Raw genomic sequence first — 18,178 nt, forward strand, 5'->3', positions numbered from 1 at the left:
AATATTCCATTTTGGTAAAGAGTTATTTTGATAAATAATTGTGATGAATTTTCCAGCCCGAAAAATAAAAATGATAACTTTGAAAAAAAACACCTGTCAATAGAAGGTATTAAATAAAATTTAAAGTTTATTCAATTTAATTAAACATAGGCGTATTTTTTTATTGCAAAATTTTTATGCTTTTACACAACGTTTCACGAATTTCCTTTTTATCGACTTAATTCTTAATTTTTCGGTTAGTGCGCATGACCATGAAATGGAACGTTCAAGCGCGCAAAACTTTCGTTTTTCAAAAAAAAGAACTTTGAATTTTTTAGCATTTTGAAGCATATAAAAATAATACTTATTATTAAGATAATTACTCTTACTGCTATACTTATTCATCAGAAAATTTGAAAGTATCTTCAGTAATTGTTTGAGTATCAATTAGTAATTGTCAAAAAATTTTATTGTTGCAACATCGAATCAAGAAAATGCGTGTGTGAACAAGTAGTGTGTGTGTGCTGCAATGACCATGCACATTTTAAACAAGATGATAAGAATATATTAGTGTAGTTTGAGTACTTATAGGTTCTGTTTTTTGTTGAATAAGCTGTTGAATATCGCAATTCGATTCGATCGCATCAAATCAAGGCAGTGTTTTTTTCAGTCGAGACGTCGAGAGTATATCCTAGAGAGTAGGACGTAGGTATAAACATAAACGCGTCGTCGTCACTCGTCATCGCGATTCAAAAAAACCTTTGATTTCTTTGGAAGCGGGCATATATTATAACAACCCAAACGTCATCAGCATCAACCCTACGAGGCAAAACAAAGTAAGAGTGTCGATACATTTATATCGGATGTACCAAGGAGCTGTCAGAGTTTCATATTTATTAATTAACCTTCAATTGCCAGTTACAGGTTACAGTTGCTGTAATAGAGCAAAAAAGAGAAAACACGAAAGAGGACACTTTTGGAAAATTGACAGCTGCCTAGGGAGCAACAAGCATTATATATCTGTAAGCACAACAACGGGTAGGTATAGGATTGCTCAGCTGTTTTGATGTTTTGAAAGAGCCTCTTTCTTCGATCGTTGCCTCGTGCATGCATGCAACAAGGAGAGGTTGATTTACCGTGCGTGTGGCCGTGTGCTCTCGACTCTCGACTTGATTAAACTACAGCGTCAGAGCTGGATGTCCTGTCTTGGCTCCAAGAGAAGAGTGGCATCACATCACACTGCAGACTTGCTTCAGAGTTAAAAATTGCCTATCACGGTACTTTTTGCTTGGCTCAGTTGCGTTTTTGGAGTTGACAGTATCTACACTAGTTAATTAACGGGACTCCTAGTGCATAGTGAGACTTTTAACTTTCTTTTCTGTTTGACAGTTCAGATTTTCAATTTGACGCAGACATTGAATTAGAGGTAAATTATTTAAAAAATTAATGTTCAAAAATCTAAGATCATTTTCCATTAGCATAAAGACTATATTTTCGTACAAGCATATGTGCAAAAATTTGTAAAACAATTCTGTTTCTTAATATTTTCATGATATTTACAGCCCTCTGCACGCATTTTGTGGATTGACACATTTATGACACGTTGACGTCGTGTTGTGAGTTGGAAATTTGGAACGGTGGAACCCCATATATACAACACTTATTTATCAAAGCAGCGCAGTCTCTATATAATATAATATCGCAATTGCAACGAACAAAGATAGAGCACTTTCAGATCTTGGATCATCGGAGGGAGCCGTACACCTACACAGTGTATATCTAGTAGTAACGTGCACCCTTTATATAAAAAGGAGTTGGTGCGGAAAAAGAGGAAAGCAGTTAAAAGCAGACAGCTAGAGCAGAGGGGCCACAGAGAACGGGAAGAGAAGTGAAGAGAGAGCGTATAGAGGTGCTTAATACATCTATATACTCTGCAGAAAATATAAGCAAAGCGTTGGGAACTTGGTGGTATGTGAATGCATCTTGTATACCTATCTTGGTCGTGTTATAGGTAGGCTGTGCTGTGAATATTGTGAGAGAGCTGTAAGTCGCTTATATTATCAGAAGAGAGAGCCCCATATACTTACTTGCTGCAAACCTGTCATTCCCGGAGGAAGAAGTAGTGTCGGACGAGTTTCGACACCTCGTCAGCCGTAACAATGAGTGAACTCAATCCCGAGGAGGTGAGTCGAATTTTTATTTTCTTATTAGGTGAGTACCTTAAAATTGTTCTTTCTAATTTTCTTTTACCTCCATAGTGCATTATATAAAAGCTAAAGATTCGCAGCTGTCGAAACCTTTGCTATTTTTTTTTTTCCCGTACTTTTTTTTTCTATGCATACGATTCTGTTGCTGTGCGTGCGCGTTATGTTGACGCTTTCAACTCCGAAATGCTCCTTTGTCTCTCTTTCTCTCCTTTTCTTCATCCTAAGTGTACGCGGTCGTGTATACATTTTTTCCATACGTCTCCTTCGACGCTTGAGAAAGAAAAAAAAAAATTTGCAATAGTATGCTCGCACAGTATGTGTTGAAACATATAACATCGTCGTGTAGGGTTTGACTCTGCAACAGCGTCGCACGAAAGTGTCAACTTTTTTTTTCTCTCTCCCGACTCCAACTGTAATACAGATAATTTTTTTATCGATCTACCAATTATTCCGATGGTTAATTCGCAAGGTGACTTATTTTCGCGGAGGTAATGTTAGGAGAGCCAACAGGCTGCTGATGATCAATCCAAGACAAAATTTTGCTTAGACCGTGCGAGTTCATTGCTTTTTCATTGTCCCTCTCTCTCGGATATAAATAGCTGATGTTTTTTTCAGGATTTCCCACTTTTTCTTTGTTTATCCCTCTTGCTTACCAATTCGAGCTTTTTTCAAGGCTACTCATGCTGCAAGCTCACGCGCTCGAGAGTTGTGGGCTTACACAAAGAGAGAAGAGGAGAAAAAAAAGTGCAGCCAGGAAGGAGCTCCAAAATTGGCAGCTTTTTCGCTTTTGTTTGGTTCCCACACACATATATACCTTTGCATTAAGTCTACGCGTAATATATGTATGCATACGTATGTTGTACGTGAACGAGAACAGTTGGCGTTTCAAATAGCCTTGTCATTGTGATGCAGTCAATTTTCTGCCAATCATTAATATTTCATGTACGCGCTTACTTTCTGCTTCTTCTCCGCACTTTTGATACACGATTAGGTCAACATATAGACCAACGGTGCTAGCTATAAACGTACATGCTCGCGGCGTTACCAGAGACCCGAGATCGGTGTTTAATCGTATCATAGACTGTGAGACTTGGCTTGGCCGAGCTTTTCTGTGGCCCATTTTTTAACAGGTGGCATTCTCTGACTCTCGGCTACTTATGCATGATCTCGCTGTGTGCCAATGCTCCTTCTTTACGTTGCAAGCCAGTTTAAAATATATGTCCTCCTGTACAAAGCCGTCTATTTTTTTTTTTTTTTTTTTTTTTTCGACCGAATGAAATTACCTTAAACAAAGCTTTTGCTCCTGCAGATAAGAAGGCGGCGCTTGGCACGCTTGGCCAGCCTTGACACCACTCGTACCCCTCCTAGTGGTTCACCTTCTGCAACGACATCTCCGGAAAATGGAGTTCCAAGCTCGCCAAATGCTCTACCAGCAGGACCGTCGAGCGTACTCCAGTTGCAGCCACCCAGCGCGGCTGTTTCGCCATCCGTGGATCCGACTCCTCCACAGCTCCCTGAAAAGGAGACACCCATGGAGGTCGAGGATAGCAGTGAGAAACAGTGCAATTCATCCGGAGTCGATGTAGATTCTGGAATCGAAAACATGGAAGTCGATGACTCAGATCGAAGAGAAATACCCCCGAGATCGAGGGTTCGTTGCTTTAGTTTTTTTTGTTCTGTAACATCGAATTGTTTTGTTGATTATACGTAAAAAATGTTGTTCATCCATAGACAACAAGCTCGAGCTCGTCGGAAGTTACAGTCGAACAAGTTCACGCCATCGTGTCACGAGTGCTTGCGGTCTCGTGGAAAATGTCGACAGAGGGAACGATATATCTCCCCGACACGGCCAAAAATGCAGATTCTTTCAACAGCACGGAAATCGCCGATCTCACCAGTCAAGCGATCATGGAGGTTCTCTTTAAATTCTCCAGCGGCGAAGATCCGCTGAAAGATATTGCTGTAGACGTATCTCTCGACTGTAAAGATAATCCGAGCAATCTCTCCACTCCAATGCAAAGTCCGGTTACAACACTCCCGGTGGATCCGTCAACTTCGAGTCAGCCTGACGTTACACCGAGCGACCAGTCACCCGAACCAAAAAGCATTGTTTACTTGTTAGATTGCTACGCTCGAGTTGCCGCTGAAGAAAAAAATCATCCCAAGGTAGTGCTGAAGGGAAAAAAAGTCGGGCATGCCTACGGTTCCTGTGCCGCTGCAAACCCAATGTACTCACATTACGCGACGCCACAGGAATCGCCAAATATACCTCTATAAAAAACGAAGTCATTTAGATTAGTTTGAAATATTGATATTTAATTTTTTTACAGCGATCGAGTGTGCCACCATTGTCTGACGTGTTTGCAACACTACGTGCGCAATGCGTGCAGCACGTCAGTCTTCTTCTCCAAGGCTACCTGCCCTCGGACCAGGCCAGCCAGCCGTCCTCGTCCTGCAAGTCCGCTCTGCTTCCCTACGTTCTCAAACAAAAATTACCTCGTGGCTTTCTCCACGAGCTGGTCGCTCGCACGCACACCGATTCCGAGGCTTTCTCTGGAATCTTTTCCCCACTGTTGCAGAGCCTTTATTTATCGATGCAGAGCGCCAGTTTTATCGGAAATACTCATAGATGGCCAATCGAGGCGCTCGAGGAGCTTGTAGAAATACGTTGTGGACCTAACGGTAACGTGAAACCGATTTGCAAGTTGATCACGAGTCAGGTGCAATTTATGCCCGAATGCGTGACTCCGGCAACTGGCAGGGAAATCGCCAGAACCTCTTTCTTGGGACCTTTCCTCAACGTTTCCATATTTGCCCAGGATCAGCCAAAGGTCTGAACTCGTTCGAGTTATTTTGTAACCAACTTTTCATTACTTTTTGTGCTGACTTGAATTTTCACTTTTTAGGTGGCTGACAAATTCTTCAGTGGTAACAGCTGCAGTGACAAAATGATGACTGTCACCCTGCAAAAAGAGCTCGAAAGTATCAGGGCCGCTCTACACAAAATATTTCATGCCATTCTCCAGAACAGCGCATGCCGTGAACACACATTGAAATACATTGCTTGTTTGATTCGCAACAACGAGAAGCGATCACAAATTCTGACTGACGAGGCTCTACTAGCCCCCGACGGCTTCTTCATCAATCTTCTCTCAGTTTTGCAGCTACTCTCCATTAAAATCAATGTCGATAACATAGACTACATGTATCCTTTCCATCCCTCGTCGCTCTTGGATGTAACTAATGAAACAAAATTGAAACTTACTTCCCAAGAGGTTTGTAATGTATATTTTTATACTTTGGTTGAGTAGGTACAATATGTCAAGGTTTAAAATAATTTCATCAGGTTACCGATTGGCTTGAAGAAATCCAAAAAAATGGCCACACATGGAGTAAAGTGAAATTTTCGACGCATTGCTGGTTCTTCACACTACACTGCCACCACATAGGTCTCATACCAACTCTACAAAAGTATCAGGAAAAACTCAAGCTCATGCGCGAAGTGCAAAAAAAGGTGGATGAGCTGCAGGCGACAGAATCCCAGTGGAAGGATTCGGTTCACGCACCACAAAATAAAGAACTAATCAAGCGTTGGAAATACCAGCTCAAACGATTAACCAAATTTAAAGCTTGCGCCGAGGCAGTTCTGCTCGATCCGTTTCTTTTACGTAGATCGCTGCACTTTTACACCTCCGCGACTGAGGTGTTATTGAAATTGCTGACCGGTGTCAACAGCATCGGTGAACTGACATATGACGATAATTTAGTTAATATTCTGAGCAACCGTTCCGAGACGCCGAAAATTTTCACTGCCCTACCAGAGTGGTACATCGATGATATCGCCGACTTCTTAATATTTTTGCTCCAGTAAGTTACACGGGTAGCCATTTATTTCTAATGCCTAAAGTTGACCAAAATTTCAATATTAACAATTTATTGCAGGTTTGGTTCAAATATATTAGACAAAAATCTCGATTCCATTATCATCTCATGGCTATTAGTGTTGATATGTGCTCAAGACTGCATGAAAAACCCCTATTTGGTAGCTAAATTAATCGAAGTTTTATATTTACTTAACGTGAGTATGAATTTTCACTTTTTTCAAAATTTCAACGCTGTTTGGACGAAAAATATAAAATTGTTTCCATGATTTAGGGAAAAGCTGAAAACACAAACAACCAGATAATGGGTCATCCACTTTCGAGTTTAGTGCTGCCCTCGACTCTCATGAAATTCTATACAGACGTCGAGACAACTGGAGCTTCGTCCGAATTTTATGACAAATTCTTCATTCGTTACCACATTTCCATCATCTTGAAAACGATGTGGGGAAACGAGGTGCACAAGGCCGCTATAATACGTGAAAGCTCGAACGGCAAGCAGTTTGTCAAGTTTATCAACATGCTGATGAACGACACGACTTTTTTGCTCGACGAGTCACTCGAAGCGTTAAAACGTATCCACGAGGTCCAGGAAATCATGTCCGACCAGGCAGCCTGGGCTGCGCTACCTCAAGAACAGCAACAGTCGCGTACGCGGCAACTGGCGACAGACGAGCGACAAGCCAAATCTTACATGATGTTGGCTCGAGAAACAGTTCAGATGTTCCACTATCTCACAGTCAAAATCACGGAGCCCTTCCTCAGGCCTGAGCTGGCCAACAGACTGAGTGCTATGTTAAACTTCAATTTACAACAACTTTGTGGGCCAAAGTGCAACAATTTGAAAGTCAAGAAGCCACAAAAGTACGCTTGGGAGCCGAGAATTTTGCTTAGCAACATTGTGGATATCTATTTGCACCTTGATTGCCAAAAGTTTGCAGCAGCTCTTGCAAACGACGAGGTAACATACATTTGAAATGCCAGTTAAGCAATTGATACGAAACTAGAAAAACTTGATGGATAACTTTTTTTTACAGAGATCGTTTTCGAAAGAATTATTTGCCGAAGCAGCAAAACGAATGGAGAAATCGGGTATCAAGTCGGCAGCAGAGATTGAGCGATTCGTTGCTCTCGCGGAACATGCATCCCAGATACAAATCGATAACAGGGCGCGCGAAGAGGACTACAACGATGCGCCCGATGAGTTCAAAGATCCGCTTATGGGTACGATTATGGAGGAGCCAGTGAAACTACCATCTGGTATCGTTATGGACAAGGACGTCATCATCCGACATTTGTTAAACAGTGCGACCGATCCATTCAGTAGGCAACCTCTTAGCGAAGATATGCTTGCACCCGGTGAGACTTTATTTTTTCTTGTATTTGTATTCAAGTATTAAAATGCAAGTGACAAATTATTTTTCTCAATATCATATCCGTCAAAAATAACCAAGTCGAATGATTTTTATTTGCAGTTGACGATTTAAAAGCAAAAATTTCAGAATGGAAACAGCAAAAGAATACTTCAACCGGTGTCTAAATCATCACCAAGATGCTGTATTGAAGAAAAACGAACTGAGTGTGTGATGCATAAAAAAAATAATGATGGAGTGACGAAATTTTTTGCTCGTCCAAAAATGAGGTATCATGCAATCACGAACAGTGCATTTTTTTCATCTTGATAGATGAACAAAACAGAATAACAAGGCACGCGATCTCTCTTGTTTGTGCTGCAACTAAAATCATGATAAATTTGCCGGTTTTTTTGTAATGTGTGAAAAATAATGGATAAACACATATTGCAAACTTGAGCTAAAAACTGCCAATATTACTCGAATCGCAAATATAAAGAAAAATTTAGATTTATGTAAATATTAAGGCTAGGCTAGATGCGTAATAGATTATAATAAATTTATTTAGTCATAAATGGTTTATTTCGTGAAACATTCGAAAAAAAATTATGGTGAGATAGGTGTTTATTTGATTTTCGAAGATTGAGAACATTTCTCGATCTATTGTACATTATTTTTTTTTATATTCATGTATAAATAATTATAAAAAGTCAAAATATCTTTCATTTAAGGAAAATTACGTATGACAAGCTAACATACCGAAAAATTTATCATTATCAAAGATTCAGTTTTTTATCGATATTTACTTTGAATTTTTGTTGAATTTATTTTATATCAATTTATGACGTGCAAGTGTATTATACACAAAAATTAAATTTTGAAATCAAAGTAAGTAATTGGAAATAATTTTGAACTTATTTGAAAAACTTTAAAAATTATACGAAGTAAAGAGTTATTGTCAAATAAAAATACATTAGCATCAAAAAATTATAAATTCAAATTAATTTCTAGTACTCGTCATATTGTAAATAATGTTTTTTGTCTCATGTATACAATACATACAAAGTATCCAGTCATTTTTGATGCATTTACAATTGATCAATGAATTAATTTAAACTATTTCGGTAAATGTCCAACATTCATTAGTAATTTGTTAACAAATTGCTGTGCATAAAGGAATTTGGGGGAACAATATCATTCATGTCATGTACATAATCAACTCAAAGTAGTGATTGGCAAATAAATAAATTATTTCAAAAATTCTTATCAAGATTTGTTTGAAGGCAGAAAAACCTTTATTTATTTTATCAAATTATTTAACCAAGAAGTAATGCTTAACGCAAAGAAAATTTATATCAGTAAATTGATTTGTCGTTTTACTTATTAGGGATTTCAAGTTGACAAAATAAAACAAAAAAAGAAACAAAACTTAAATCATTGCTACAATATTATACAAGAATGAGTAAAAAATATATTTGTATAAATACTTTTCATCTTATCACTGAAAACTATGAAAAAATATTTTTCTTGTCCAAAAATTAAGGCAATCTACCTCTGAAACCCCTCCTGTGAAGTATGCTAATGCCTCTCATTCCTCTATGAGGCTGTCCCCTTTTTTGATTCAACGCTCTGCCTCTCCCGTGATCCATTCCACATTCAATAGAATCAGTATCGTCATCGTCATCGTGAATACTCGCGCTACTAAAATCCAACATCATTGATTCAGAGTAACCAAACGGACGTCGCAGAGAGCTACCAATTCTTTTAGCTGTGACAGCATTGCTACAACAAAAAGTCAATATTTATGTTTCTTCAAAGCTATTACGGAACTTAATGACACTATCAAACGAATGAGATTCCTGGAGTCACAAAAACATTGATGAAAAATTTAAATATAATAAGGAGCTGGATATAATAAGGATGCTTTAAACACATACCCTCTAAATGTATTGACAATAACACGCTGTACTGGTTTGTCAAGAGTCGGCTCTTTGGGTAGAGGTTCAGGATTGTTCTTGTCTTCTTCCCATTCTTCTTGCTCAATAGTAGATAGTGCTGAACTTTCCATGTCCACGTCTATTCCAGATCCTAACGCGTTTGCATACTGGTGAGCTATAAAGTCAAACATCCCCCAATATTAATGTTTTTTTAAAAATGAAAATATATTTTTGTTGATCACGTTTTATTGTACCAGTAGTTACGAGCTTCATTGGACACGTCTCAACGTGTGCTTCCAAATCTTGTGGAAAAAATCTATGAGTAGCATCATAAGGACACTGTACTTTGTAGCCTACGGGATGGTGCTTGAAAAGTAATGAAAATTGTCAGTAAAAGTTTTAAATGTTGCATAAAATTAGCTCTAAGAGAAAAAATTGATAATTACCCTTTCACATTTGACGATGTGTTTTGCTATTCTAGATTTGGCTATCAAGTGGTTTGAGTCGTAAGGACATATAACAACAGGATCTATATTTAGACTTAAAGAAGTCATAATGATAATTTATTAGTAGCTGAACTGCGGACGGATACTAGTTTTTGCCACTTGCCAAGTGAGAAACGTGGTTTACTGCAACGGTACAAACGCCAAGTGGTCGAATCAAATGCACGGTGTCGTGTTTTGTTTTGACACACGATTGTACACGTGCACGCACGAAGCACGAACGAACGGCTCTGGAGAGTCTGGAGCAGGGGTCTGATCGAGGCATTCGATATCTCGCTTAAGTAAGCAGTTTTTTCGATAATCCCTAAACTACGCATGCGCATTATCGTTATTTTTGGTTATTTTACAGGGATTATCGAAAAATCTACTAACTTAAGCGAGATATCGAATGCCCCGATCAGAGTCTGATCATCAGACCCCTGGAGTCTGGCGTCATAATGGTTGGGTTTGTTTACAATTATCGGGTTGAGCTAGTACGAGCTTGGTACGAGAGAGAGCGTGTGTTTCTTAGAATGTGTACAATATATGTATACTTTATTTCATCATACGATTTTTTGTTTGACGAAAATGTTATAATAATGACAGATAAGTATGACATGTTCAAACGTGATTGGTAGAATTGTTTTAAAATGTTGATTCTCATTTAAAATTAACATGTACAGAACAAAATCTTGTGTCAAATAAGTAAATGTTGAAATACTTACATTTTTTAGTCAAACTGGAAAACGGAGAATTTACAATTGAAAAGTTATCCAAAGACAATTATTTATTCCATAAGCATTTTATTGAAAGTTCTGAATGTTTTATCAGTAAAGTTCATTGGTAAATCAAAGTATATAATTATTATAAAATTATAAATTTACAAGAAGTAAATTGTAATTCAGTTGTCATCTTATTTTGTATGTTACCAAAGAACAAATAAATGTTTTTAATAGACGCCTTTTTACAATTATTGACTTCGTTTTTGTTTAGCACAAAAGGAGTAATGTAAATAAATACAAAGACAAATTTTAGCACATACAGAAGAATTTTTTTTTTAATTTACACAAGAAAGAACATTTGTACAATAAGAGAAAATTGTTTAAGTTCATTACTTAGATTTTAAAATTTACAAACAAATTGAGGATCTTTTTACACTGTTGGATAAAAAACTGGGTCATGTCAATAAAATCATTAGTTTTTTTCACACAACGATTTTTAGACCTGAATTAAGGTTTGGATCCATGGTGTATACTTTAAAGAAAAGTATATCAATCAGTTCTTTTTTCTATACAAAAAAAGACACTCTAGACTTCAGTCTTTGGTGTTTGTATGTATAATAAAATTTTTAAATATTTCTATGTAACATAGAAGCATTTGTTGATGATGATTGATTGATGATGATGACAGATATTGAAGAATAAAAATTACCCTTCAAAACAACGTTTCATAGCAGCTTTCACCTTAACAGTTGAATCACCGCGAGCACGGGATTTCCGTTGCTAACAAAATAGTTAAACTTTGTTAGAAACAACTTGAAGGTAAGGAAGTTTGTCTATCAGCAAACAAGCAACAATGTACAAAACACCCAAATAAAGGTTCAAGCTGGCTGTCTTTTTTGGAACTTCTTGAATTGTTCTGGGATTCCTAAAACTCATCTCGATTTTAAATGCCTTAGGTAGCGTTACGAGAGGCAGCAGAAACCAATTGGAATATCTGAGCGCAAGTACGACAAGAGTCACGTAAGGGGTAAAAAGTAAAAATGCGTACAAAACGTGCGACGCAGTTTGTCCAATGAGAATCGCAAGTGTCACAATGCCTGCTTTTTTATCGCTATCAAGATTTTTCGTGTTATTACTATGCAGTATGGCTTCAGTGTTGAGAGCAAGAGGTATAGCATAATAAATGGTATTCCACTCGATGTAGCCTGTCTGTGCCATAAAGGCAAACAGTACGGAAATCGGGCCAAAAATGATGAGTATCACAACATCCCCAAGTGCAATGTACTTGAACCCAATTCCCCCGGTGTAGAGAAAAGACGACGACAGTCCTCCAAAGTAAACTAATGCCAAGTGTTCCATCTTGGCTGGTGAAACTCCAGCCAGCAGCACAAATCCCAGACATCCAGCTGCATAGAGCCACGCACCCAAAGAAACCAGCTCGTCCGTGGAAAGCAGTTGATCCACGAGAATTCTGTCATTGCTTTTCCTGCTGTCAACACCTTTGATGTAATCGAAATACGTGTTGACGACATTGCCAGCGCCGTGAACGCAGGTTATAATGAACAGTGTCAGTACCAGGATGATCCAGCTAATGCCAGCTAGACCGATCAGCTTGTGAGCAAGCGCCGAGCCCAGCATGGCTGGGATGAGGGAGGCGCTCAGTGACCATGGTCTGATTGCAAATAGATATGTAGAAAGTTTCATCAGGGGCGACGAGGACGAAGTCGATGTCGATGTCGAGGAGGAGCATTTCTCCTGTTTCTCAGCTTGTACTCCATTCGGTATCATTGACACTTTGTAATATCTCTGTAGCAACCAAAACAATAAGAAATTTCCATTAAAATAAGTTATGTTCTTTACTTTGAAAATTAAAGAATATGAAGAAGAAAATGCTGTAAGTAGACGTGAACGTACTTGACGAAAGGGTGAATAAGTATAGACACACGAGGGAGTTACCTATGACGAGGATGAGCTGGAAAAAAATATCGGTCCAAATGCAGAGGCGAAAGGTGTCCTTGGAGGTTAAGTGACAACGATGCAGACCCAGGCTTTCATGTTACATTGTTGTTGTACCAGTCGACGTGTTCACTAGATCAGCGAGTATCTGCACATCACTCTCGAGCAGCAATGATCTTCCTTTCCGGTACTTTCCGCCTCTAATAATGCTTGGATATTTCAGAAGAGACCATGTCTCGGCAGCAGCGCTGCGCTGGCTGCGAGCGCTGCCGACGACTCGGTTGTCATCACACCACATGCATGACGACCGATGACACGTATTGAAAAATCGTGAACCACCGCCACCCACCACCCCCATAGATCCATAATTGTTCTTTTGCTTCTCCCAACCCCATTTTTAATACACCATTATCGAGGATCTGACTCATAAAATTAAAAATTATTTGGGCGGATAACCATTGTGCTGTACTTCCATCTTCCATCCCTGTGTATGCGAAAAAAGGGCGTTAAAAAAACATAATGAGATCATACATTTCGATTTGATCGGTATATTTTTTTTCGTATGCTTATCGCTCAAGATTTATTTTTCAATGTTTCCATAAGGTGAGAGCCTTAAGTACTATAACTACTATATCACAGAAAAGAAGAAAAATGAAGAATCGCTGAAAAATTGGTGCATGCATGCAGAAAATCAACAATCAATTTGTGAAACTCGTTATAAAATCGTTTGTGGTATAGATTGTAACCACTTGCGGGGCAAGGGGGAAGTAGCGATGAATGAAGACTTGGCATCGTCGCGCGGGTCTCTATGTCAATTGTGAGTGTTCATGTACACACATCAGGTGGTGTGCACTCTGCTGCTGCCGTGATTTGTACTCGTTATAACAATGTAATAAAAATGAGTAAATAATTAATATACTTAAGCTTATGTTTTATACAGACATACATAAATATCTACCATAATATTCAAATATTTACTGAAATATACGTCCTGGAACATTTTGAATTTCCCGCTTCTTGCGACGTTGCCGTTACGTTTTTGTCGAACTATTATTTAATTTTTTTATTCATAAACTAATCAAACAATCGTCGTAAAACTTTGTGTACATATAGTTTATAACATTATCTGTGACATATAAAAAAATTGAAGACATTCATCACGCCAATTTTTTTTAAACCGAGTTTTTATAAGTTTCCCCGTAAGCGACCGTGTTAAAATGACTGAACTTTGAAATTCAATATCTCGGAAACGAAACAGACGAACCTCTTGAAATTTTAACAGCTTCATTATAACAACAATAAGAACGTTTGGTTAAAATTTCAAAAAGATTCATCACAGGGTTCTATCTCTACCGAACGTCCTTAAACTTGCTCAGAAATCAGGATTGATGAAAGATCTTGGAAAAACTTACGAATAGAAGTTGCATTTTTAAAAATATTTTCTAGAAGAAATCATTTTTGTTGTTGTTGTTTCTTTATTTGGATTGCCTGATTCAAATTCAGAAATCTAATCAATAGAAATATATGGGACTTACTACTGTATGGGAAAAAGCCAATGGCATAAAAAACCCAGATTTATTGGCACGAATCGAGAACTGGTCATACACAATGCATGTTGCACTAAAATTGTACACAGGTAGTTACGAACGACGAACGATGTCTGATCTTCAACGTTTCGGAGTCTAAGTCTAACCGTTTCTGATACCTTATGTTTTGCGTATAGTTTCTCGGTGTCTGTCGGTACATACTCAGTAAAATGCGCATTAAACGTTAAAAAGCAGCAGTCTCGACCCGAACAATACAATAGTTTATTGTTTCTTTTGTAACAATACACCTGCCTAAGTGCCTACGCACTTTTCCTCTCTCCCACCGATATAGTTTTGGAACGTTTGTATTTGCCGCTAAGCGGGTGTCTCGTTTGGAGACGCTGGGGTGTGGGGGTCACGTCACCTCGCCGTTCCCAATATCCGAATGGTCTGCTCGACCTAACCTTTCGGCCTCCAAATTGTTTTTATGTAACTCATCTCCCTCACGGCTTCTCACGGCATGGCATGAATGACGGGAGTTGACGGGCAGCTGATCCGCGTCGTTCTGAGGCCCTTTCACATGTGATCGAAATTAAATCATCGGCCCCGGTAGTTATCCGAAAAAAAATTATTTATTTTCTTGAAGAGTCTCACAGGTAAAGATAACACGTAAAACTAAAAATAAAAACCAAACTTGTTGGGTATGTTTCTCAATGTAGTGTTGTTTTAGGTATTCATTATCTTGTTATAGTTTCAGGTCACTAAACTCTCTTAGTTAATCAAGTACTCTTCTGCTCAGAAAGTGCCGATCTGTCAAAGAAAAACGATGGGTACGAGTCAGAGCTCTCGCAAATTGACGATCGCGAACGACGAGGACGACGCCAATGTCATCAAGATCTCGGACGCGGTAGCTCAGAGGCTGTCCGAGTCCGCGGCTGCGGCTGCCCAGAGCCAGCAGCCGTCAGCCAAGTCGCCGGTTCAAATGTCAGCTGTCGCTGCTTTGCCTGCCAGAGGACCCCTGCCCATGCACCAAGAGGCAGGTGAGGGTTACTACCCTCACTTCACGATAACTGCCCTTGAAGTCAAACAGCAAAAGGAACAAGAAATCCACGAGCAAGAACTTTACTGGAAGCAGCGCCTGCAGAACTTGGAAAAAAGCCATCAAAATATCAACCGCACCTTTGATGAGGAGTACAAGAAAGCTCTGTCTTACTTCGATGATTGCAGAGGTAAGGTTTATCCTTGGATAGTGAATTTGCTCGTTACATTGAGATTTTGATGACTACTTTGTCAAGAGTTGAAGTTTTTATTGAGGTGAAAATTTTAGGGATGAGGTGTGTGTACGTGATTGAGAGTAACATTTTTTTTGGTGTTTTTAGATATCAACATCCAGTTCACAACGAGGCCATGTGAGGAAAATAAAGAAAAAGTTCTCAAATGCTACCAAGAAAATTTAAGGGAAACGTTAAAATGTTCCGATTTGGTGCAACAATTTTCCAACTGCGTAGATCAGCGTCGAGCAAATCTTATGAAATGCAACTAACACTTGCCAATTAGGTTTTTTGGAAAACAATTTTTGTTTTACTCCTGATGAAATAAATAACTTCTAGTTGTTGGTAACTTACAATAATTTATGAGCTGTGGAACGTTTTGAAATAAGAGTGAATGTTTGAGTGCTATTTGAAACTGCTGTAATATACATATAGAAAAGTCTTGATTGTATCATTTCTAACTCCACAAGGATTGGTCAAGAGAAAGCTTATGAACTTCAAGTTCTTAGAGTATTTTTATTAAATAAAATATAAATACAAAAATCAAACGCATTCGAATTTTCAGCATACCTTATAAAACTCTTACTCTTAGGTCATTTACATAATTTCATTTCAATACTACTGTACATTTTTTTTCAAAAATAGACTTTACTGAAGTAGAATTAGATTTAGAGATACACTATTATATTATAGCCTTATTTGAAAACTCTACAACATGATTTTACTTATTTAAGAGGTAAAAATTACAATTAGTAATTTATAAAAGTAATGTAAGTATTGAAATATGATTCTAGTTTTATAAAAGTTTTTCTTTAATATAGCTCAAACAAGTTAAAGAATATTAACAATAAAATGATCGTATTTTGTGGTATTTTACTAATTATAAAAGTACACACACCAAATTATTTATAGATTTTTATCTGATACCAAGAATACCCAATACCTTTTTAAAATCACCAATTTGAAATCGTTATTAATTTTTTTAGAATGCATTGTAAGTAGTAATTATTAATTTAAATTACTAATACAAGCATTACTCATTTAACTTTTTAAAAAACTATGCAACATTGTAAAACAAATTCTTCTGCCTTGATATCCAGGTACTTAAGCCAGAAGTATACACGGGAAGAGAAAAAAAAATTTAATTGCCCTTTTTATCCTTACCACCAGCAGTCGTGAGCTTGGAATACTCCTCGTTTAACCTGTCATACTCTTTAGCCAAGGAATCAGCTTGCGATTTTACTGCTGTCTTGTCTTTCTTCTCTTTCGTCAGTTCATTTTCCAGCTCTGAAATCTTGGCTTCAGAGTCCTTGAGCTTGGTCTTTAGCTCCTTAACAACCTTATCGTGAATCTCATTTGAGTCATTTTGAGCATTTTCCCCAGATTTTTGAAGAAGATTCCTTGCAGTTGTCGTGGCAGACTGAGCTTGCTTCATCAAGGCTTCACTCTCAGCAAGCAGTGTTGCTTGAGCTGAGATTAGAATAACGAGCCGACGAATCACAAGACTCAGAAAGAGAGCAAATCCAGAAATGTAAAAATTCCTCTGGGCTCGGAACAGTCTCATGTTGCCTGTCACAACCCAAAATAGAATACGTTGTTAGGTATTGCAATGACAAAATTAATTTCATCAGTAAGAATTGTGGAATTTTTGAAAGACAAACTGTCAGAATGTGGGTATTTCCATACAGCAAGTAAAAATATTCTATTACCTTGCATTTCAGCATCCAAATGTGCGTGTGCATGATCGCTGACTTCGGTATTCGAGTACTTGCGCATCTCTCTGATAGCGTCGAGGAGGAAAAGAACAAGAATAGCGAGCAATACCAAAAAATAAATGGAGGCCTGCTGGCCAAGGCTCTGCAAGAACCTGGACTTGAATAGCCTGTGCCATCTTTGTGGAGATGCAATCGGCAGAACCAGGAGAAGAACCACCGCGATTTCCGCATACAAGAACGTGGCTATCAGTGTCCACTGTAGACTCATTGTTGTTCTTGATTTGTACTTACTTCACCTGGTGAAACGATAAAGATAAATGTGAAGCATTCTATTCAATTTACATTAACGATTTATTTATTTTTGTCTTTTTAAGAATAGAAGATCAACACCACTTCAACGTATTCCAAAGTTCAAACCTATATCTATCGTTTTTTCACTACTTGAAGGTAGTACTTATACACTTATAATAAGTAAGGTTATTAATACATACGCAAGTTAATTATACTTACGAGAGTATCACAAATCTGCAAATGAAACCTGCTATTTGAGACTAAGTAGACTGGAGGCACTCTCAACTCACGGGCTGCGTAAAAAATATTTTCTTGCGGTGTGTACGAAGATTGTGCGAGAGCTTGTCCAGACAAGAAGAAGTTAAGATAATAAGTACCACTCCGGCCCGGTCTGATAATAACGACAAAATATACCTTACTTACAATAGTATTAAGTAGGTGTATTTTATAAATAAATTTCGACGACAAGAAAGAGGGACGAGGAGAAAAGATACTCTCGTCGATTCGGCGACTCAAGATAGGATGACGATTACTTATGACGCTTACAGCAGTGAGTATATCTATACATATAGAGATAAAAAATTGCGTTTTCGTTTCCAAACGGGACTGATTTTGATTGGTGCATCGCTTCCAAAGACATCTGATCATTGGTGCGCCCCGTTTCTTTTTTCATTTCATATCATGAAGTTTTTACGCTCAAAATTTGTATAAATAATTACCTCTAGTTTTTGTTTAGTTAGCAACTTTTATGTGCGATTCCTATACTCAGAATATTATGTAAGGCTATTCAAAAGGTGTTTGTCATTTCCGAAAATTGAAATAATTATATCGATTACGGAATGACTCATTTTTTTATCAA

At 38.0% G+C, this 18,178-nt stretch overlaps 5 protein-coding genes across 11 annotated transcripts; 2 read left to right on the forward strand and 3 right to left on the reverse strand.

Moving 5' to 3' along the window:
* The first annotated feature begins 528 nt into the window (after window positions 1-528).
* Window positions 529-8,828, forward strand: Ube4B (Ubiquitination factor E4B). Of its 4 annotated transcripts, XM_014361342.2 has the most exons (14): window positions 530-815; window positions 898-1,256; window positions 1,369-1,405; window positions 1,542-1,888; window positions 1,991-2,162; window positions 3,496-3,837; window positions 3,918-4,352; window positions 4,517-5,017; window positions 5,093-5,461; window positions 5,533-6,053; window positions 6,129-6,264; window positions 6,342-7,028; window positions 7,105-7,426; window positions 7,543-8,828. In XM_014361342.2, the coding sequence occupies exons 5-14, from the start codon at window positions 2,139-2,141 to the stop codon at window positions 7,605-7,607; spliced, it is 3,402 nt and encodes a 1,133-aa protein (XP_014216828.2). In that variant the 5' UTR covers window positions 530-815; window positions 898-1,256; window positions 1,369-1,405; window positions 1,542-1,888; window positions 1,991-2,138; the 3' UTR covers window positions 7,608-8,828. The 4 variants fall into 4 exon arrangements, with proteins under 4 accessions (XP_089452784.1, XP_014216828.2, XP_089452781.1 ...); XM_089596658.1 differs by having other exon boundaries at window positions 529-815; window positions 898-1,405; window positions 6,129-6,274; window positions 6,340-7,028; XM_089596655.1 differs by having other exon boundaries at window positions 898-1,405.
* LOC106645474 (uncharacterized) lies at window positions 8,692-10,063 on the reverse strand. The gene is made up of 4 exons (XM_014361345.2): window positions 9,803-10,063; window positions 9,611-9,722; window positions 9,357-9,531; window positions 8,692-9,201 (listed from the first exon to the last, which is right to left on the reverse strand). Exons 1-4 carry the CDS (start codon window positions 9,908-9,910, stop codon window positions 8,958-8,960), a joined length of 639 nt encoding a protein of 212 aa, XP_014216831.2. The 5' UTR covers window positions 9,911-10,063; the 3' UTR covers window positions 8,692-8,957.
* A 710-nt stretch (window positions 10,064-10,773) lies between these two features.
* On the reverse strand, window positions 10,774-12,822 carry heix (UbiA prenyltransferase domain-containing heix). 2 transcript variants are annotated; one of them, XM_014361336.2, is made up of 2 exons: window positions 12,517-12,822; window positions 10,774-12,366 (listed from the first exon to the last, which is right to left on the reverse strand). In XM_014361336.2, exon 2 carries the CDS (start codon window positions 12,346-12,348, stop codon window positions 11,353-11,355), a length of 996 nt encoding a protein of 331 aa, XP_014216822.1. In that variant the 5' UTR covers window positions 12,349-12,366; window positions 12,517-12,822; the 3' UTR covers window positions 10,774-11,352. The 2 variants fall into 2 exon arrangements, with proteins under 2 accessions (XP_014216822.1, XP_014216824.1); XM_014361338.2 differs by having other exon boundaries at window positions 12,475-12,822.
* A 1,637-nt stretch (window positions 12,823-14,459) lies between these two features.
* On the forward strand, window positions 14,460-16,038 carry Chchd3 (Coiled-coil-helix-coiled-coil-helix domain containing 3). Of its 2 annotated transcripts, none has more exons than XM_014361326.2 (3): window positions 14,460-14,698; window positions 14,794-15,271; window positions 15,422-16,038. In XM_014361326.2, the coding sequence occupies exons 2-3, from the start codon at window positions 14,869-14,871 to the stop codon at window positions 15,583-15,585; spliced, it is 567 nt and encodes a 188-aa protein (XP_014216812.2). In that variant the 5' UTR covers window positions 14,460-14,698; window positions 14,794-14,868; the 3' UTR covers window positions 15,586-16,038. The 2 variants fall into 2 exon arrangements, with proteins under 2 accessions (XP_014216812.2, XP_014216813.2); XM_014361327.3 differs by having other exon boundaries at window positions 14,800-15,271.
* Window positions 15,810-17,854, reverse strand: LOC106645459 (B-cell receptor-associated protein 31). Of its 2 annotated transcripts, XM_014361325.2 has the most exons (4): window positions 17,743-17,854; window positions 17,539-17,660; window positions 17,023-17,324; window positions 15,810-16,882 (listed from the first exon to the last, which is right to left on the reverse strand). In XM_014361325.2, exons 3-4 carry the CDS (start codon window positions 17,294-17,296, stop codon window positions 16,455-16,457), a joined length of 702 nt encoding a protein of 233 aa, XP_014216811.2. In that variant the 5' UTR covers window positions 17,297-17,324; window positions 17,539-17,660; window positions 17,743-17,854; the 3' UTR covers window positions 15,810-16,454. The 2 variants fall into 2 exon arrangements, with proteins under 2 accessions (XP_014216811.2, XP_089452927.1); XM_089596801.1 differs by having other exon boundaries at window positions 17,539-17,854.
* Window positions 17,855-18,178: the final 324 nt, after the last annotated feature.

The sequence above is a fragment of the Copidosoma floridanum genome, unplaced genomic scaffold, assembly GCF_036245765.1.
Source record: "Copidosoma floridanum isolate Cflo_tuat_1 unplaced genomic scaffold, Cflo_Japanese_pri ptg000030l, whole genome shotgun sequence".
Taxonomy (NCBI): Eukaryota; Metazoa; Arthropoda; class Insecta; order Hymenoptera; family Encyrtidae; genus Copidosoma; species Copidosoma floridanum.